At 43.4% G+C, this 22,030-nt stretch overlaps 1 protein-coding gene across 4 annotated transcripts in view; it reads left to right on the top strand.

Annotated features, from left to right (window-relative positions):
• XPNPEP1 (X-prolyl aminopeptidase 1) overlaps positions 1-17,674 on the top strand; it is a 96,035-nt gene extending 78,361 nt beyond the window's left edge. For all 4 annotated transcript variants that reach the window (XM_054982845.1, XM_054982843.1, XM_054982842.1 and 1 more), the window contains exons 13-20: positions 1,435-1,512; positions 3,224-3,295; positions 6,499-6,559; positions 12,610-12,679; positions 13,005-13,178; positions 13,978-14,054; positions 15,382-15,480; positions 16,286-17,674. In XM_054982845.1, the coding sequence (XP_054838820.1) occupies positions 1,435-1,512; positions 3,224-3,295; positions 6,499-6,559; positions 12,610-12,679; positions 13,005-13,178; positions 13,978-14,054; positions 15,382-15,480; positions 16,286-16,414 (760 nt within the window). In that variant the 3' untranslated portion in view covers positions 16,415-17,674. The remainder of the gene's footprint in view (positions 1-1,434; positions 1,513-3,223; positions 3,296-6,498; positions 6,560-12,609; positions 12,680-13,004; positions 13,179-13,977; positions 14,055-15,381; positions 15,481-16,285) is intronic.
• The last annotated feature ends 4,356 nt before the right edge of the window (positions 17,675-22,030 follow it).

Below are 22,030 nucleotides of genomic sequence, written 5' to 3'. Positions count from 1 at the left end.
TGGCTTGTTGCTGAGCTTACGCTTTGCTCCTGTCTCCTTTCTATGACAGAGAATCCTGGTCAGATGCTCCTCCCAGCTGCCTCTGACATGTACGAGCTTGGCAACAAGCCAAGTTTGTGCCCACATTAAGCGCACCATCTGAATCCATCTTTTGCGGTCTTTGCAGTTTTATACAAAGTTTTGGGAGATCACTTGACTTTTTCTTTTGGCTCCTTGAGATGCTGCAGAACGAAGGGCCTTGTCTTTTGTGGCACACACTTCAGAGAGGAGCAAACCCCTTTCTGCCAGGTCTCCTGTGTTCTTCCTGTTTATTTTGCCTGTACTCTGTCCGTCTATTAAATAATCACATCCCTAGTTCTGCTTAGGCACAGTTTCCATATCATGTTCTTTTTTCCTGTTAGACTTAGGCTAAGGACACTCAGGTTCAAATCCAGATTTTGCCTTATAGCTTGAGTGGTCCTGGGCCCCAGATCGTGAAGATAAGTATAAACTCACCTCTCTTTGGATGAGTGAAGGGAAAATGTGATAAATAAAATTTCATGCCTGCTAGATGAATTAAGCCCAGTGTATGTTTGATGGCCCGGCCTCTGCTTCCAGATCACCTCTGTCCCAACCGACTAGTTCTTAGATCTTGGACAGATCAAGGTGTGTAAGTGCTACTCCAGGAGTCTTCTCCATAGAGTTATTAATAATAGATATCAGATGTATTGTCGAAGGCTTTCACGGCCGGAGAACGATGGTTGTTGTGGGTTTTCCAGGCTGTATTGCCGTGGTCTTGGCATTGTAGTTCCTGACGTTTCGCCAGCAGCTGTGGCTGGCATCTTCAGAGGTGTAGCACCAAAAGACAGAGATCTCTCAGTGTCACAGTGTGGAAAAGATGTAGGTTATTTGTATCTACTCAGGAGGGGTGGGGTTGAGCTGAGTCATCCTGTAAGAGTCATCCTGTAACCCCACCCCTCCTGAGTAGATACAAATAACCTACATCTTTTCCACACTGTGACACTGAGAGATCTCTGTCTTTTGGTGCTACACCTCTGAAGATGCCAGCCACAGCTGCTGGCGAAACGTCAGGAACTACAATGCCAAGACCACGGCAATACAGCCCGGAAAACCCACAACAACCATCAATAGATATCAGGTTGGGAGACTCATCATGTTAAATCATGTACAATGTTTTATTTATGATTGAACTTATGATGAATAACAGCAGCAAAAGATGATGAGCTCCATAGCCTCACATTCTGGGACAGGATGCCTCTTTGTTCTGCAGCCGTCAAAACATCTCCCCAGCTGGGATCCAGCATCCTTGGCTGGTAATAGGAGAAAGGTGCAGCAGTGCTTCAAGGAAGAGTTAGGTTTCTAGAAAAAAATTGTGTTTGTTATTTGTGGTTTTTGTTTGTGCCTGCTTGTTCATGAAATCTCTCTCTCTTGCAGCCAGCAAGAGAACTTCGTCGACTTGAGCTTTGCTACTATTTCAAGTACAGGCCCAAATGGTGCTATCATACACTACGGGTAAGAGTGACAGAGTTCTTGCGTTTCAGTACACCATAGTGAGAAAAGTCTCAAGGTTCAGCATGGTGCTGCCTTTGCTGCTTGGATTAGATGATAAAATCATTCCTGTGACCCACTTCCTTGGATGCAACAAGATCCAGAGCAGGGGGATATTTATCACACAAACCAATATGGTCCCATGTAGTTCAAGTCTTAGTAGAGTTTCAAATGGCCTTCTTCCATAAATGATTTATTCAGTACTTCTGTCTACAGTCCCAAGCTAACGATGGGCAGAAAGTTGGCTTAGGTCTGTCTTTGACACGTTTTTGATGGAAACTGCAATGGCACTCTTTTTCTTCTTGAGCACTTCCTCATGGAGGTCCAAGTTCTGCTCTGAATGGCTTCCCCAGGATTGTTTGCCCTTGCTTTCCTAGCTTCTTAACTCTTTACAGCTACCAGCATCCACATCCAGAGGCAGTAAATCTCTCAGTACCAGTGCTAGGAGTCGACATAAGGGGAATGCCTTGGCTTCTGTGCCCTTACTGGCTCTCTGGGGCAACTGGTTGACTACCGCATGAAACAAGATGCTAGATTAGATGGACCCCTGTATCAGGGCACTTCTTTTGTTCTTAATGGTTCATGAAAATGTGCCAGGGATAGAATTGTAGGGCGTGAGAGGCTGTCCTCACTCCAAAAAGAGAGGTAGGAGACGACTCATGTTTGTCCCTTTTAGAACCCTCAGAGATTCTGAGCCTAGAAAACTACTTACATGAAATGTTTCTAAAATCTGTTTTTTACCAACTGCGTACTCCTTCAATAAACAACTCAGCCATTTTTTGGAAGTGCAAGTTTCAGTACAAAAACAGATACCTGTGAAAATTTAACACTGTTCTAGTTTAGCTGAATATCTGGGATCAAACACATCCCAGCAAGTACTTCCACGTTCACAAATTTCTCTTAAGAGTTCAGCTTTGCTGGCCAGCCCACAGAGCTACTTTCTTTGCTGCGTTGCTTTGTCATGAAACTGCAAATACTTCCCATGAAGAAAAATGCAATTCTGGAAAGACCGATATCAGTAGGAAGTGTTTGTGTGCTTGAGAATCTTTTACATATAGTATGGGTGTAAGTTTGAGTCGACACCCCTTTCCCTGCATATACAGAGCAACGCATCTACAGGTCCAAATTACATGATGTTATTCTCCATTTTCAGGCACTATCTAGCCATTCATGCAACTGATGTATACATGATGAGCACTTGTATTACACCATACCTGTGTGCATGGGGTTTATGCCATAAGAACAGGGTCTGTGAATGAGTGTGCTCATTTGTGACCCATACAAAAATATGTAGTGCTCATTTGTGAGCCATACAGAATTGTTTAAGAGATATATCTTGAATTTTCAGCATTTGGGTTATCTGACCAGTAAATATATACAGGTAACAAGTTCTGCTTGTGCTTTGATTTTCATTGAGCAAGTGGGGCTCCATCCACAAAATTGTAATGCTGTACAAAACTTTGTGGACCCCAGTGAGGTAAGTACATGATGATAATGTAATTGGACTGGTGGGTTGATCTAGTGCATGGAACTTACTGAAGACAAATGCCCAGAGACGATAATTCATCAAGATCCATAATTTAAGAAGTAACTTGCAATGATGTCTGCTTTTACTTGTCAATTCAATGAAAAGGTGGTAACGTTTTGAGGCAAATAACTTTATTGCATGGAATAGGCCAACTCCTGAGACAAACAGGACTTTATCCATGAATGAGATCTACCTCCTGGATTCTGGTGCCCAGTACAAGTAAGTGGGATATCTCTTTTACAATTTACTCTCCACTTCATGTCAGTAAATAGGGTCAATTCATCTCCCTTTTCAGATTTGTACTAGATATAGCGAAACACATAACTAACCTTGGATTATGGAGCAAAACAAGACTTTTAGGACAAAACTAGGTGTGTGTGGGCATTCCATGTGTGGAGTACAAATAGCAGCTTCCCAGCACTGTTTCAGGTCAGGCAAATGGTGAGTGTATGTGGAAGGGATTAAAACCTTTCCACATTGTCCTGATCAAAGTAGGACCCCCCACATGCCTGAAAAACCACGGGGAGTTTCACATGCGCACACGCCCCCCCCCTTTGCAGTATGCATATAGTTTGGTCCTGAATGACCAGTCACAACAGTATTTCCCTGTTATCTCCACTGCCCAAGATAATTGCCTTCATTTTACATTCAGTGCCTTAATTACTTATTGATGATGAGCACATTTGACTTGACTGCTGGGGAGGGTGACAGTCTCCCTGTTAGGTTACATGGTTAGTAGTTACTTCATGGTGGGGGTTCAGGAAGACTATCTTGCCCTCAGTGAGCAATACAGTCTTGGGTGGGGCAGCGGAATGACATTATTTGCTGACCTAGTACCATTCTTAACAGGGAGAATCACTCAGACTTGACCAAAACAAGGAAGTTATATGAGACTTCTACATTAAATCTATTTCTACTGAAATTAGTAGCAGTCCTGTTTACTTAATAGAATTAGATTGTGCTCTTTTTTCTCTTCTTTGTCCTCCAATAAAGTTTCAGGCTTATCAGAATGAACCTGCTACCTTATTCTCAGCGTTACCAGTTTAAGAGTTTTTCGAAGATGTCTCAATCATGAGGCTTGTACAGATATTATCTTTGGGGGAAATTGCCCACTTTTTAAAAAAGGAATGGCTAAAGGTATTTAAAAGCCTTTTGTTCAGTGAGGGACACAGCAGACCTGATCTACCCTTTGAGAGAAGACTCTCTTTAGAGTTTGGCGTTTCTGTTAGCCAACATTTGTAATGGGCCTTTGAACAGGGACTATGTGAACATTCTTTGATAAGACTTTTACAAAGAAATCCTTCTTCCCAGGCAGTCTAATTACCGTTTCCCTCTATGACATAATGAGAAGCAGCCACTTGAATGAAATGAGTTAGGCATCCATGACATTTTCCCAACTGTGGGGGACAGCAGGGCTGAATTAGATGACATTGCAAAATTAATTCTGGTGCATTTGATGTTATAAGCTGGGGCTATTTACAGGAAGGACTTTGGGCATAATCCACTTGGGAAGTTTTCATGTTCTTTCTTGGGTCCCTTTTGTGTCAGTGGAGTATGTGGAGGAGAACTTCTGATGCAACTGAGTCTCTTTATTATTTTTTCCAGAAGCAGGGAGTAATTGGGGACATCTCCAAAGATCTTAATAGTTAATTTGCATGTTTGAATAAAGGTGCCCTGACCTGTTCTGCTTGAAGAGGTCAAGAAAGCTCCCACTGCCCTGTTTTCCCACAAACTGTGCAGAAATGGATTATTTAGGAGGTCTTTCTTATCACATGTATTAGGGATGTGCTGTAAGAATTGTCTAAGAGATGCGTTGGCACAGGGATAGGGTCTGTAGACGCTGCTACTGTGCACTGTCTGCTGCTGTAAATGTGCTCTTAATAGTTTAATAAGTCATATCAATCTGCTTATGTTTATTTCAGTGTTGGGTTTTCCCCCTTCAGCACTGTACTGGATTTCTGCTTGGTTTCAGTATTGGTTTTTCTCTTGTGCTTCAGATTTCTGCTTGTTTTCAAATTTCAGCTATCCTACCGTATTGCGTTGCTTATTGAACATCCCAGCTACTGATTATATTGACTTATTCTATATAAGCCACCTTGAGTTTCAGTGAGAAAGGTTGACTATAAATAACGTAAAGGAAGAAAGGAGCTGGAAAACACTTCCTGGCCCATCAAACTTAGCCTGTTCTTGAGGCAGAAATCATAGCGGGCTGATAAGAGATACAAAGCAAATGGTGTGCAAATTAAATAGGTTCTGGTGGGTAGCTGTGCTGGTCTGCAGTCGAAGAGCAAGATCTGGGTCCTACAGCACCTTAAAGAACAACTAAATTTCCAAGGTATGAGCTTTTGAGAGTCAAAGCTCCCTTCGTGACTCTCGAAAGCTCCTGTCTTGGAAATCTAGCTAAACTAAATAGGCTAATTGATGTTCTTAAAAGGAGATAAAAATAGATAAAAGCACGTTTAGGTACTTAAAATGGTATATATTTTGCAGTGGTTAAGAAAATTCTGCATGAAGAAAAATTTAATTCTGTGGCCTGTATAAATCATCCATGCTTCATTCTATTCTGATTAGTTGAGGTTGAATGGGGGTTGTGCCGGGAACTGAAGTTCCCCACCCAGTGAATAATGCTGGTCTTTCCTCTGGTTTCTGTGGCTTCACCAAGCTTGTCTTGGCAGTTCTCCGGCTCAGGGTCCTAAGTTCTGTGTACCTTGTACAGCATTGCAGAATTCACAAAAGCCGTTTTGTGGGATCAGTGAATTTACTTCATCAGTTTTAATTGGCTTAACATAAAGGAAGCTGGCTTAGTCTCCTTTTCTCCTTCTCTAGAAGTTCCTTCTTAGTACTAAATTAATTATCTTTTCTGTAATATGAGGTCTGAACACATTAGTTCCAGAACAAACTGCACTTTGTGTAGCTACCGAACCAGCAGGGAGCACAGTCTTTTGCATTTTCCTCTGAAACCACACATTGCAGATGGTCCCCCAGATTGGAATGTTCCAATCCACCAGAGAGCAGGTGGGGCAGGAGACACTTGTGCCAGAAAAGCCAGAGGGATGCAGAGTGGAATAGAGAAGCTCTTCCTCTGAACAGCAGTTACAGGTTCTGTTTCCCACTTCAGTGACCTTGCAGCCTCTGAATACTTACCAGGGCATGCATTTACTAGAGCAGATTCAGAGTAAAAGCAAGGTCAGTTATTAATATTTAGCAAATTCTATTATACCACAGATGCACACTTTTGCAGCAGATGACCAGCAGTGAGCACTTAATTGAGTCTTTCCATAACACAAAGAAAGTAATTAAGTTATTTTCTGCTTTCATGACACCTATGTTATCATGAATAACTATAGCACTCAATTTTCTCTTTTCCCTTTTGATATTTCTGACTTTTTTGTTGAATGTCCGGCGGCTTTCTTTTCTGGAAGGGATGGAACTACCGATGTGACAAGAACTATGCACTTTGGCATCCCATCAGCTTATGAAAAGGTATGCAAGAGTTCTGTCTTCTGTTGTAATACGCAAGTATGTTTGCAGATTTCACTTATTTATATGGGATTAACTGGGATTGGCTACTCCCATTTATGCCAAGTTTCCTCTTTAACAAACTACAGAGAGTGTTATCATGACGATCAGCCCTTGAGCTCCAGAACTATTCATCTATGTTATTGCCAGCTACTACTTTTAAATATTAGTTACTCTACTCTACCTTGAGTTTTGTATTGGAATGCCACATGGTACCGCTTGCATTTTGTGACATTTTCATACATTTTCCCCTTTATCTCCATTTATTTATTTATTTATTTATTTGATTAAATTTGATTAATTTGTTTAAATTTGTATTCCCCCCCTCCCCCGCGCGCTAGCAGGCTCAGGGCGGATCATATTTATAGACATTAAAATCACAAGCACAATTTAAAACATAATAAATACAATATAAATATTTTAAAACAAATACAAGCAGCACAAACAGTTCATTAATCCATTTCCAACTGTCACTGAAAAATAATTAAAGAAGAAAGAGACTTCTTTTTTGGAGGTGAATGTTCTAATGGAGGGTCCCATTCTACCCTATTTCGGCTGGTGGTTGCCCTACCCAGCATCAACCAAACGCCTGATGGAATAGCTGTCTTACAGGCCCGGTGGAATGATAACAAATCCTGCCGGGCCCTGGTCTCATTAGACATAGCGTTCCACCAGTTTGGAGCCAGGACCAAAAAGGCCCTGGCTCTGGTCGATGCATGGCAGGCCTCCTTGGATCATTAGTAGTTGTTTATCATTGGATCGAAGCGTCCTCTGGGGCACATATGGGGAGAGGCAGTCCCGAAGATACGCAGGTCCCAGCCCACATAAGGCTTTATAGGTTAATGCCAAAACCTTGAATTTGATTCGGTACTCTACTGGTAACCAATGCAGCTGGCGCAATACCTGTGTAATATGTGCACTTCTCAGCACTCTGGTGATGACATGCGCCGCTGCATTTTCGATCAGCTGCAACTGCCAGATCAGATTCAAGGGAAGCCCTGCATAGAGCGCATTACAGTAGTCTAGCCTAGAGGTGACCATTGCCTGAATGACTGTAGTTAAGTTGTGGGTCAAGAGATAAGGGGCAAGTTGCCTGGTCTGCTGAAGATGGAAGAAAGAAGACTGGGCAACTGCAGCTACCTGAGCCTCCATATTCAAGGAGGCATCCAGTATCACTCCCAGGCTCCTGACTCTCGGGGCCGGTATAAGTTCCACCCCATCGAGAACAGGAAGCTGGGGTCCCAAATTCATGTGCTCACGACTCAAATACAGGATCTCCATCTTCATGGGATTTAATTTCAGCCAACTCTGTTTCAGCCATCCAGCCACGGCCTCAAAGGCATGCTCCAGGACATCCAGGGCTGAGCCAGGCCAGCCGCCCATCAACTGATATAACTGGGTGTCATCAGCGTACTGGTAACTCCGAAGACTGAAGCTTCGCACCAGCTGAGTGAGGGGGCGCATATAGATGTTAAACAATAATGGGGAGAGTATTGCCCCCTGCAGCACACCCCATGCCAGTGGGTGGCGAGAGGACAATTCTTCCCCCAGCACCTCCCTCTGCCCCTGACTGTGCAGAAAAGAGATCAGCCATTGTAGTGCCATCCCCTGTATCCCCACATCGGCAAGGCGGTGGGTCAAAAGCTCATAATCGACCATATCAAACACTGCTGAAAGATCTAATAATATCAGCAGTGCCAATCCACCTCGAGCCAGATGTCTGTGAAGATCATCCATGAGGCCAACCAGCAATGACTCTGTCCCATGTCCCAGGCAAAACCCTGACTGGAAGGGATCCAGGGTTGAGGTCTCCTTCAGGAAACTCTGCAGCTGTCTCTCTGCTGCCCGCTCAATCACCTTACCCAGAAATGGGAGGTTCGAGACTGGGCGGTAACTGACTGGATCGGCAGGATCCAATGATGGTTTCTTTAAGAGAGGCCTCACCACTGCCTCCTTTAATGGCTCAAGAAAACCCCCAGAGCTCAAGGACAAGTTGATAATAGCCTCCAAGGAATCCCGTAGTCCATCACCACTGCCTTTCACCAGCCACGATGGACACGAGTCCAGAATGCATGTGGTGGGCCTCACTACCTGCAAAATCCTGTCCACCCCCTCCCCTGAGAGTGGGCTGAAATGATTGAGTATCAGCCCAGAAGACGGCTAAGGAGCCGCTAGTTCACATACCGTATCAACTGTGGCCGGCAAGTCATGGTAGAGAGACAAGATTTTGTCAATAAAAAAGCTCACAAAAGCTTCACAGCTAATGTCCGAATTCAAATGTTGTTGGTCTCCCCGCCCCCGACAGGGAGACCAATGAGCATACCACATTAAACAGTTTTGCTGGGCGTGAGCTAGCTGATGCAATGGAAGCTGAGTAAAATTCCTTTTTCACAGCTTTCACTGCCACCTCATAGGATTTCATAAACTGCCTATAGGATGTTCTTGCCTCTTTGTCCCGAGATCATCACCACATGTGCTCAATCTGTCTTAGATTGTGTTTTTTCTACCTCAGCTCCTCCATATACCAAGGGGCTCGGTGACTACGGGGCCGAAGAGGGTGACGGGGGGCAATTTCGTCAATGGCTTCAGAGAGCTGGACTTGCAGTCCTCTACCAGTTCATCTAACGAACTACCGTGGAGCATTGGTTCCTACAAAGCATTCTGGAAGCCAATCGGATCCATAAGTCTCCACAGGCGAGCATAAATTTGCTCGCCACCCTTGCAGGAGGGGTGGCATACCTAAACGAGCGTTCAAGACACAGTGGTCTGACCATGGCACCGGCTCTATCGCATCCAAAACCCCATCTAACCCTGACCCAAAGATCAGATCCAGCATATGGCCTGCCTTATGTGTAGGGGCCGATACAAATTGGGAAAGTCCTAGTGCTGCCATGGCCGGCACCAGGTCCTCAGCCTGAACAGAGGCAGTGTCGTCAATGTGGACATTGAAGTCCCCCAGCACAATCAGCTTGCGGTACTCCAAGGCCCACCCCACTACCACCTCCAACAGGTGCGAAAGTCTATCTGCTGGTGCGCTGGGCAGTCGGTACACCAAGCAGATAGCCAAACTTTCCTTGGCACTGCACATCAGTCCCACACAATCAATGCCAGGGATCTCAGGAGAGGGAGTGGCCTGAAGGAGAAAGCCTCTCAAGTAAGGATTGCCACCAAGGATTGCCCTTGACCTCCCGTTCGAGACTGATGGAGGACTGAGTACCCAGGGTGGGGGGATCAGCTCTCCCAGAGCAACTGTTTCACCTTCCTTCACCCAGGTCTCGGTCACGCACACCAGGTCCATACCAGCTGCTGCAAAAACATCCTGCAGAGTTTTGGTCTTATTATTTATGGATCTGGTGTTGTACAACATCAGCGTCGAAGGGGGGCTTAATTTCCTAGCCCCAACGCCTACATGTCTCAGGATGGGACATAGGTTAGAAAGGCACCAAGCCTCTCCGTGACTTTCTCCACTTAAATTTAAATCGTGTCCCACCGCTATATCTCCCACGGCCCCAGAGGACTGGGATCCCTGGCACCCTCCTGGCTGCCCTCCCTACATCCACCGCCATCCTACTACAGCGTCCCACCAGCAACAAGGAGATGTTTCAGCAGCACTGGCTCTGAACCAATATACTCCATATGGTGACAGACAGATAATGTTCTCTGCTCCACATAATGAGCGTCCTATAAAACAGAGATGGGTACAATTTCTATAATCAAAATTTTTTACAAATTTGACCCAAGAACCCCACCCCTCCCTTCTAGTTCCAATCCCCAATCCTGACACTACCATTAGATGTTTAATAATCCAATTTGCAGCAACCGATTTCATTTTTATTTAACTTTTCCTATTATTATTTTCAGGAGAATCTATCTAAAGATTCTCTATATTCAGACCACAATTCAAACTAACATTTGGTATAGTCAGCAGATTCTCAGTTTTAGGACAATACTCTTTCCAATTCATAAACTATTATTTATAAAATAAATCAATTCTGTCATCTATCAATTACATCCAAATCCGATCCCCTATTACATTTAATTAAATTTCCAGTTATTTGATTTAAATATCCAGGTTCTCAGTGCTGTTTACAATCAGGCACCTTCTTAATTTAAGGCCGTCATAAACACACAGCATCCTCTCCAGGGACCTTTCTATACAGGGCACTCTCCAGTGATTTCAGTGCCGGATACACGGAGTGTAACGCCAGCTCACTTTATCCGATGCCACACTATGACCAGAAGAACTCCCAACTTCCCAGTTAGGTCCCCTGGAAGTTGGATCGGTGCGGCTGCAGCTCCAATCCTCTCCACAGCTGGCTCACACAATACTTTGGTGGCTCACTCCGGAGGCTCTCCTCCTCACCCTTTCTTCACCCGTTCTTGTCAGCCCCCAAACCTCCAAGTGGTCTTCCCCACTGGCAATTGGGTAGCTGGCTTGGGTCTAGATCGGGATTCAGGGAGCCTTCTCCAGATCCCTCAATGCCGTTGGTCAATTCCTTCTTCAGCCCAAAAAAACGGCGGTAAGTTAACTCACCTGCTTGTTATTCACTCATTGCTAGCTGTGAGTGTTTTCCTACTGAGGTTACACCTGTGGATCTAATGAAGTGGACTGTCCATGGTGTTAAATCTGTTAGTCTGTAAGTTGCTGTGAGAGCCCTTTTTATTTTTGCTCCTCACTCCCATGTGAATTTGTCCTGAGTGTGTCCCACTCACAAACCAAGCCTGTTTCAAAAGAATCACCTCTCCTGTTCTGCCTCATCATTATGGATGCCAACATCATGAGGAGAGATGTCTGTAGCTCCTTGTGGGAGAAAGAAGACATTGGAAGAGCGTTGTCTGAGGTTGGCAGTCTCTCTGAGGAAATAGCAGGCTAGCTCAACCAACACAGCTGATCCTTAGCCCTCCTTCTTGCCATTTCATCCTTGCTGCAGCTGCCTCTTAGTTCCTTGGTTTTCTTTTTCCTGGCTTGGCCTTTGATTCCTTCATGCGGAGGTTGAAAATGTATGTTGGGGCTGCCAAAGTTTGATGCCAGCATTCTGGCTTCAGTGGCCATGCTATACTATGGTAGAATCAGTATGCCTCTGATAGCATGATGACTGGCAGGAGTGTGCCTTACTGTAATGTCTTCCAGACAATCATAGAATATAAGTCATGACTGTTATTTCTGGCAAAAGAGAGTTCTGTAGTTTTTCCCCTCTAAATTTTGATCTGCCTAGATTAGAAGATATTTTGAAAGCAATAGACATCAATTTTTTATTTTTAAAATATTCCTTTGATGATAAATTCAGTCTGCAGTTGTCTGAAATTCCAAACTCAAAGTGCAACTCAAAGAAACTTCTTTTCTTAAAAAAGGGCCTCTCTCTCTCTCTCTCTCTCTCTCTCTCTCTATTTTTGACTAGAGGAAAAATCAGCTTTTAAAAAGAAAAATGTCCTTTTTAACTAAGCTCTCTTTTCCTTTGCAATATCCATCTGACTCCCTTTTTGATAATGAGTGTTAAGAGGCAAAGGGGATCGATTTCTGTTTCTTTGTCTTCTCATTTATAAAGCAACAAAGCTATCTGATGGTTCTTTAATTTGATAACTGCACCATCTTTCTCCTTGATGGGGCACAGAAGATCTGGAAAAACATGTGTGATGGGTCCAACAAAAGTGTTTAAGATACATTCCATTTGCAGGCTGAATGCTTAAGCCTCAGACCTTGAAAAAAGGTGCTCTTTTATTATTTTTTTCTCCCTCAGAGAGATGGGCTGGTGCACTGCTTGCCCATGCCATGAAAATGGGCTGCAAATCCAAATAGTCTGGCAGGCTCCAGCCCAGGATTCAGTATCAACTTAATAGAACATTTACCAGTTGCTGCACAGCTCAGGAGATAGGGTGGGATATAAATATTTAAAATAAGTACGACAACCAAAACAAAGTTTAAAGGTGCTTTGTGGTGGAGACTAAATCTTGCTGCATATTATCCGTGCTCATCTCTACTCTGTTTTATTAACAGTGTTCTATTTTCCTTACAGGAGTGTTTCACTTATGTGTTGAAGGGTCACATTGCTGTCAGTGCTGCCATATTTCCCAATGGAACCAAAGGTTTGTTGCTTTCACCATCCTCCTCATCAGCTGAGATGGTTGTCCAGAAGTAATGCTATCACAGCCTCACCTCTCCACTATCCTCTCTGTCCAGTGGCAATAACTGTTGGTAAAAACCTGTGGATATTTTATAACCTGTAATGAAATAAAGACCTGCAGTGCAAATCCTAAGTTGAGTTACATGGATTTAACTCTACTTAGGACTACATGGTTGGTCTTTTTCTCACTGTTTCACTACCTTGATGGGGTGCAATAAGATAAGAGGATTTTCTGTCACAGTTACTAATATATATACCACACCTTCCTTCCTTCTGGTGAATTGTAGGTCACCTCCTAGACTCCTTCGCGCGCTCTGCACTGTGGGATCAAGGCTTGGATTACCTGCATGGTACAGGCCATGGAGTTGGTGCATTCCTAAATGTTCATGAAGGCCCATGCGGCATTAGCTACAAAACCTTTGCTGATGAACCTCTGGAAGCTGGGATGATTGTGTCTGATGGTATTTATTCCTGTTGACTGGATTCTGGTTGGACAAGGGAAGTTGTATTAATAAGACGTTAAGTGAACTAGTGTCAAGACCATTTGGGCGATGGTCTTCTGTCTCTCTGACTTTACTGGTGTTAGAATGTTAGAATCATTATCTCTTGTGTATGTGATTTTGGTCACATCCTTCCTGCTATTAAAGTAGGGCCTTTAACACTTGCTATAAGGTAGTACTGCTGTGCCAGTATTTAACAGCACTGAGATCTAGGGCAGAATAGTGGTTAGAATGTGAGACTAGAATCTGGGAGACCCAGGTTTGAATCCACACTTTGAAATAGATACCTGCTTAGTGACGTTGGGCTAGTCATACACTTTCAACCTAACTTAACACTGGGTTGTTGCGAGGCTTAAATGGAGGCCAGGAGAATGATGTAAGCTTCATTGTCTCCCCATTGGGGAAAAAAGTGGGGTATAAGTACTACCACCCCCCACCCCCGTATACTTCCTTACTTATATTGGAACTTCTACATTAGATCTCTCTTAAGCTGTGGACAAGCCATAATTTGAAATCCTTGCTGCATTCCTCTAAGAAAGTAGCAAGTGTATTAGGCTACGCGATGAGCAGTGCCATCCTACTCAGAGTTGCACGCACCCTTCTAAGACCATTGAAGCTAATGGTTTATAAGTCAACCTCAGGATAGCATTGGATATTTCCTTCTCTTTTGAACTCCAGATTTTTCAGGCTGTTAAGCAGTAGACTTAAACTTTAGCACACAGAAATGGAAGTGTTTCCTAATGACTTTCTGTCTCTACAGAACCAGGTTATTACGAGGATGGCTCTTTTGGCATCCGACTAGAAAATGTGGTTCTTGTTGTTCCTGCCAAAACAAAGGTGAGTGACTCCTGAGCCTTCCCCAGAAGAGCTCTGTCACCTTGCTGTGCCTTTGAATGTCATGTGTTTCAAGCAGTTTATTAAAAACAGAAGAATGGCAGTAGTGCAGACTTTTTAGCTGTAGACTTAGGAGGCTTTCTCGAGGCTTTCCCCTCATTGTCAGGCCTGGCTAGAGGACTCACTCAGACTCTCCATCAGACACAGCTGTATGAGTTAAAGGTCTTTATTATAGGATTTCCCCTAATAGAACACTGTACAGAGCAATTGTCTAGAATGCAAAAGTGGAACCCTTTCAGAAGAGTTATACCCCCAGTTTCCTCCCCCCGCCCCCGCCACAGGTTGAAAGAAAGTCAGTTGAAGTCGGTGCGCAGTTGCTAAGAGACGCAGAGCTGAGCCCTCAAGGCCCGTCAGTTCCCAGACGCTCGCTCCCACCTGCACGGATGACATAGCTCTGCAGAGACAGCAGCAGAAGCCCAGCAAAGGAGACAGTGACGGAGCGAAGCAGCTAATCCACTCCCAATCCCCCCCTCCCCATAGCTAGACACCTTCCTGTAGGGCAGGCAGGCTGGCTTGCTAGCCTGTCTGACACTCGTTTAGAAGTGGGTTTTTTTACTTAATCGATGAAATCCATGTACATGAGAGATGTTTTAATGGTATGCAGGGTAGTTCAGTTGCATCTAAATAGAATTCCCCAAGACTACCGGGTACACTCTTGCTGTACCTCTCCTTAAACTTCTTACTTGGGAGATGGGCTTCTCAGCTTCAGATTGGTTCAAAAAGTTTTGCTTTGCTTTGAAGAGGGCGTTGCATCCTCCCCTGTAATATGTATGCTGAAGCCTCCCTGCTGCTTATTCTTTTTCTATCAAATGAATGCTGCCATTTAGTTATTCCTTTTGAAACATATCCTTGTTCTCCATCCTCTCATAGTGAATGGCTGCTACAAAATATGACTCAGGAAAGCATCTTTCACATAGCTGTACCTCATTGTGAAAATTTTGTCCATCAAGTGAATGAAAACAAAGTTGACTGAGAGATACTCTTGCATTTTTTTGCAATATTGCTTAGATGTTGCTGTGCCATAAAACCTCTCAACTGCCTACTGTCTCATGGATCTAAGCAGCTGAGAATCTTATAAAGGTGGTGGGAGCAGTTCTAAGTTTTGTTGTATGTACCAAGAATAATTTTTCTTTTTGATGACTTAAAGGGATTGACTATAGTGAGGGACAGACTAGCTGTCCGTATTTCTTGGTAAATGCACGCAGGATGTGGAATCTGTAGACAGAAGTGACCCCTTTTTTCCATTGACTTGTCTCATTCCTCTCCACAGTACAACTTCAGCAACAGAGGCAGTTTAACTTTTGAACCCTTGACCCTGGTCCCAATCCAGACCAAAATGATACATGTTCATTTGCTGACCCCTAAAGAGGTAAGGGAGATGATTTTCAGTGTGTTTTGTGATCATGAGTCTGAGTGAATAAAGGTTTTCAGATCTAGAGTGCTTACTTTTTCCTCCCCACTCACTTTCATACAGAACAGGTCAGATACCTGTTTGAGTGCAGGAAGGTGGTACAAATTGGATTTGGAGGTGGAATGTGGGATGGGGAATTTTCAGATTTACAAACACTTCTACTAACCATGCTCGTTTGGAGTGTTGAGGTGTTTGCTAAGCTGTTGCGCAGTGATGCATTAATAAATTCCAAGTATCTCATTCAAATCTGTTGTCATTCCCTGATAGAGAGTCGGGGAGTGCTACAGTCTACTGTAGACTATACACACATATCATATTTCCTAGCATGAAGGAATGTCAGCATTTGCATTTTTAAGTAATAGCTGATGATTTGTTCAGGAGTCATTTTTCAGAGATGCACTGAATCTGCAGCTGAAGCAAAAAACACCATTACTGATACTTTACTTTTAAAATGTTGATTTCTAGGTAGCTAAGGATATATGAAATGTCTAAATATTGTGGCCTGTTGTTAAGTGCACCATTCTTGTCTGGTCACCCTATTGGGCAAAATGCTGATGACGAAGAGACAGTCTAGTTCAAGGACAATGGAATCCAGTTGCTCTTGATGTCCTTCCCAGCCAACATATATCAGCGTCTCTGTACAAGGCCACTACAGGATGCCAAATGCCCCTTTCCTCCTAAATAACATTCATGATGGCTGGAGAACAAGATGTCTCACCCTCCCAGTTTCTGGTAGACTTTTCTTTCCTTTCCCCCCTTCTAGATCAAGTGGGTGAATGACTACCACAAAAAATGCAGAGAGGTGATCGGGGCTGAACTCGAACGCCAAGGACGACATGAAGCTCTACAGTGGCTCATTAGAGAAACAGAACCAATCTCCAAAACTCACTGACAGCAATGTCTTCTTTAAAAGTAATTGTTTTTAAAAATTGCAAACATGGGAGTAATTCAACTTTACAATGATCTGAATGGTGCCACCATGCCTGTGAAAAACTTCTCATAATGATCAGGAAATATTGGAGAAAGCAGGGTGTGTGAACGCAAAAGGGATTTCTTGCCTGGACACTTTTCTTCCCTCATATTTCTTTTTCTTGGTGATGAACAAAAATAAAATCAAAGCTATGAAATCCACATTTTTATATAGAATAGGTCAGCAAGATAAAGCACAAAACTTGCACTGGATTTGGATTTATATGGTTTCATTTGCCAAGCTATCTTCATGCCCCTGTGGGTGACAAAATTTTGGGGCAACTCTATCATCTGTAATATTTTGCATATGGTAAGAAGAACAATATTACCCATTTGTGTTGGCTCCTGATTTTCTAAGAACCAGTGTTTATCAAAATAATATGGAAAGGTTTCACAAGCCTAGCTTTACTGCATTCTCATTTTTTAAAATCAAAACAGAGTAAAGGGCAAGTTCACACACATGTTCATGATAAATGACTGTATTAGCCCACATCTGTATCAGTTTCATATAATCTCAATTTGTAGTGACTGTCAGTGGATGCAGCTGACAACTTCAATTGTGTGACAGTGAGCAACTGGTCACGGAGTGACATACCTGCATATGTGGACCAATGCTGACCAACAAAATCTGTAGATCACATCCTGGGCAACTGTTTTGTGCACAGTCTTTTAATACCTGTATTGTAAAAAGTTTACCTAATCTCATAGTACATTTTGGATTGAAACCCCCGCTCCCCCACCCCCAGTGTGCTTGAAAGTGTCAAGGGTATGGATTTCCTAATATGTGTAAGAAAAGGATAATGTGTGAAGTGACCATGAATGAGTGAAACTTTCAGCAGCTGAGGCTGTGTCTTTGCTTTGCCTACAGTAAATAAACAGGAGATCCAAGTGCCAATAAACATTATCTTCTTTACTTCTCTGCTTAACCGTACAGTATCTGTGATTAGAGGATAAAACTCTCCAAAATCCTGCAATTGGAGTAAGTCATGGGTTTCATTCACTACAGTCTGACTGTAGAATTGGAGAAGGTGTGAGGGCAAGAACTTTTTGTTAATTTGTGTGTATGTGTATCCCCCTACTTCATGTGCAAGCTTGTTGGGGGTGGGGGTGAAAAATTCCTACCAACATCCGTTAAATTGACTTTTCCAGTTTCCCTATAATAAAAGATTTATGCATAGCTGTCTCCTGCTGAACTCTGCACTTGCCTGTTTGAGGGATAAGAACTCAGTCCTGCACTCCATTTCGTTCTCCTGCTAATAATCCATTTGGCATGTGTTTAAGGAGCGCTAGAAGTACTGCTGCTCTCCCTGTATCAGACTGTTTGACTTCGAATTATTTCGCCATGTTGGAAAGTAACAGAATTACAGTGGGAAACAGTGTCATTTTTTTCAAGCTAGAAAAACCCAAGCAGGGCTGGCTAAAGATATTTTGTCTAGGTAAGTGAAAATTTTGCTGCTGACCTCATCCTTCCCCTAGACAGTATAATATTAACTATAAAATTGCCCAGGAATAACAAAAACAACCACTGTGTAATACAATGTTTCTCAAAGTGGGGTTTAGGGACCCTGGGAAAATTCAAGGGTACTCCAGGACATATACAAGACCTCAGTAAGCACAGAGGGTGGCCCTTTCTCCTGCCACCTGGCTAATGTGAAACAGAGCCCTCTTTCTCTGTTTTCTAGGAATGAGGAAGAGACTCCATACCTCAGGGAATGGGAAGGAATTGGCTTCCCCTTTTCGTTAACAGAAAGAGTAGATACAGCTGCTATTGCCAGACATAGATCACTTTATTGTACTTCATTTATTCCTCACCTTTCTCCCCAGTAGGGACCCAAAGTGGCTTCCATTATATTCTTTTCCTCACAACAGCCTTGTGAGGTAGGTTAGGCAGAGAGTGGCAACTTCCCCAAGTTCACCCAGCAACCTTCCATGGCAGATTGGGGATTTGAACCTGGACACTCCCAGATCCTAGTCTGACTTTCTGACCGCAATGCCATGCTTCAGAACGCTAGCCAGAAAGCATGCTGATTGGCTGCTGGGATAAAGTAGCCTCCCTGGAATATGTGTGGCTTGCCTCATGTACTGTAAAAAGTGGCTGCCTGCATGTGGCCATGAAGGGATGGAGGGCTGGGCTGGGCTGTCTGTAAAACTTTCAATCAAAATGGGGATCCCTTGGTTGTTAGAGTTTGAGAACTATTGATTTTTTTAAATAAAAAAATTACTGAGCTTTTGGAAGGAAGCAGCAGTCATAAGCAAGGTTAACTTTAAATAACAAGGATCTTTTCATTAGCAAAACTGCAAGCAGCAGTTTAAAAAAATGGGAATGGAAAAATGGAAGCTCCTCATCTTTATTTTCCATACATGAGGGAAGGAAAGCCATTTTCCTTAAGAAGAATCCTTGTGTAGAAGTCAGCAAAGAATCGGCATCTCTACATCAGCGTCACCTTACACCACCAGGAGCATGAGTTCTTTTCCCTTGAGAACCACAGCTGGATAGATAAGCTTAATTAGTTTAGGTGTGTAGGCCTTGTCTCCCCTAGCCACAGAGACCTCTTCCCAATTACCCGCACCTATGCTAGAAAAGGGCAGAGTCATTCTCATGCTGGCAGGGCTTACCCATAATGCATCTAAACTCTTGCCCGTAGGACTTAATTCTTTTGGCTAAAAAGACCAGTTTCTCTACACCTGTCACTGTGCAGCTAACCCCTGGAAACAATTGGGCTGCTGCATTCTGAACCAATTACAATTTCTGGGTTGTCTTCAAGGGCAAGCAGGAAATAGAGCGTATTACAGCAAACCAACTGAGAGTTTACAAAAGCATTGACCAGTATAGTGTATTGTCTGAGTCTAAGAAAGTAAAGAGCTGGCAAACCAGGTGCTGCTGATAGAAGACCCCTTTGGCACCTACCCTTGGGCTGCAAATGAGTCAGTTTGATGTTGAGAGCCAGTTTGGTGTGGTGGTTAAGAGCAGCAGTACTCTAATCTGGAGAACTGGGTTTGATTCCCCACTCCTCCACTTGAAGCCAGCTGGGTGACCTTCAGTCAGTCACAACTTCTCAGAGCTCTCTAAGCCCCAACCACCTCACAGGGTGATTGGCGCGAGGATAATAATAACACACTTTGTAAACCACTCTGAGTGGGTGTTAAATTGTTCTTAAGGGCGGTAAAGAAATCAAATGTTGTTGTTGTTATTCCATTCCCTTGGTGGGGGCAGAGGATCCCCTAATCCCAGCATGTACCCCCTGCCACCTCTCACCTGGCCAGCAGGGGGAAAGGCATGGGAATGGATTGAAAGCACCTTGGAATGATGTCGTTCCTGACGTGATGTGGAAATGCGGGGTTGTGCCAGAGGCCGAATGAGTAAAACCTGGCTCCTAATGCTAGGTTCTCCCAGTGCCCCCCCCCAGCAACCCCTCCGTCCCCCAGTTTCTGCCCTGGAGGACCTGGCAACCCTCACTGTGAATCAGCGTTCCACTGGTTCAAATCCCACTGTTTCCATGAGCTCAGCTGGTGGCTTTGAGCAAGCCACTCCACCCAGGCCCAACTGTATTGTGGGGATAATAATACAATGACTTTGCTCACCACTTAGAGTGGGGCACTCTTTTGTCTAGAAGAGTGATATATAAGCGCAGTTGTTATTATTTCCTTTTGCAGCTAAGGCTTTTTGGACTCATCATCCCATGCAAATTAGTCATTATTACATTCTGATTTTGCCACCAAAGAGGATTGTGATGATAGGTCTGCCTTTCCAAAGTGCTGTTGGCATCAGTCATACTGTGAGGTCTTTGGCATGGAGAAGACTTAAGTTTGATCCTGTATATGCTCAGCAGCTCCAGTGTTCTTGTTCTGCTCTTCCTGCTGCTGTGTACACTTGGAACAGGGATGGCCCTTTTACTTCCGTACAGCTAACAGCTTTGCAGACGGCATGAGAAGGGGTAGAGGCAAAACAGCATCTGCTGCAACAGTTTAATATGTATGCAGTGAAATCAGTAACAAAAGAGATGCTGAAACAGAGTTAGGGCCAAGCCAGGCAAAATGTGAAAGATTAGTGGTAAAGATCTGAGATCTTTCCATGTATTTAATGACATGAAAACAGCCACCAAGGGACTCTTCTGTGCTTTCCCCCCAGTAAAAGTCCACCCTCCCCAGCTGCTGTTAACTTCTTGGGTATCCAGATAGGCAACCTTTAACATTAATTATTTCAAATGTTGGGGAAAAAATTACAGCCATAAATGTACTTCACAGTCAAATCAATGGGAATAAAAATAAAATGCAGTATAATCCATTTAATAATAAAAAGCCCTACTGAAAACAAAAATGATGTGTACCTCCCTACCTGGTGCCTCCTAAGCAAACAGAGCAAAAGGTGTACAGAGGTACTTGGAGACTTTTGCATTCCAGGTAGCCACTCGTGTGGCCTATATTATGAAGCTGGCCATGAATCCATGCATCCCTTCAGTCAATATGACTTTGCATGAGCACCAAAGAATGGAGTCATGTTCCTAAAACAAGCCTTTCTATACAAACATGATGCAAAGGTGTGTTAAGGTTTTAGTGTCATATAAAATGTTCCTGCGGCCCTCAAGCTTACAATGACCATCTCTTATCACATCATGTCCCATTTTTGTTCTGAGTCATTATTTTCACTGTCCCTGGGGTTTATGATTCTTGTTCATGATTTTTAAGCAGAAATGCATAACTGCTGAAAGAGCACTGCCAATATTGGTTTACAGCAGTATGAAGACTGTCGCTTTCCAAGGAGCTTATCTCGATTTCATTAGGCAGGTTCAGAATGTGAAAACAAACATCTACAAAATGCCCCATTTGGGGAGAGTTCATCTTACATGAAGAACCCTCATCAGGCTGAGCTAGGCCATTAGTGCGAAGGGCCTTAGTAGAAATACATAGCATCCTCATGTGCAAAGGAGATGATTACAAAGTAAATCATTCAGGATTCGTGTGGGAAAAACCACACAGCAATTCAGTTCCATTAGCCTTTTTGGAAGAAAGCGGCGGGGGGGGGGGCGGGGGAGTGAGAGCCTGTGTAGAATTCCAGGGAGGGAACAATTTGAATTTGAAAATCCCTATTTCCACACACAAACCCCTCCTCAAGAATTCTGTCAGTTTCAGGGCATTGAGCAGACTGACCCCCACCCCACCACCCCCAACATTCAGCTGCTTTCCATACTCTGTCCTTTCTAGAGTAGTGTAGTACTCCTCAGATGGGTTTTTAAAAGTCCTTCCCCCATTAATTTTTCAATGTTATATTTTCTCACCTACCTGAGCATTACCTGAGTGTGTAGAGAGCCATCTGTGGGTGTCCCAGTCTTTCTGCTCTTTGTCATATGCATGGATGATTTTGGATAGAGCAATACTAAAGTGGAGTAAGATGGGAGGAATTTTACTTTGTCTATTTTTTTAAATTTTCATTTATAATCCATCTTTATCTCTGGGACTCAAGGTGGATTACAAGTATGATAAAAAAAACTTTTGGTCAATCAAGAATCAGATTACAGGTTTGGTGCAATGGCTCTGTGTT

Source organism: Eublepharis macularius, chromosome 6 (assembly GCF_028583425.1).
Source record: "Eublepharis macularius isolate TG4126 chromosome 6, MPM_Emac_v1.0, whole genome shotgun sequence".
Lineage (NCBI taxonomy): Eukaryota > Metazoa > Chordata > Lepidosauria > Squamata > Eublepharidae > Eublepharis > Eublepharis macularius.
This window is presented reverse-complemented; position numbering and strand designations above follow the sequence as displayed.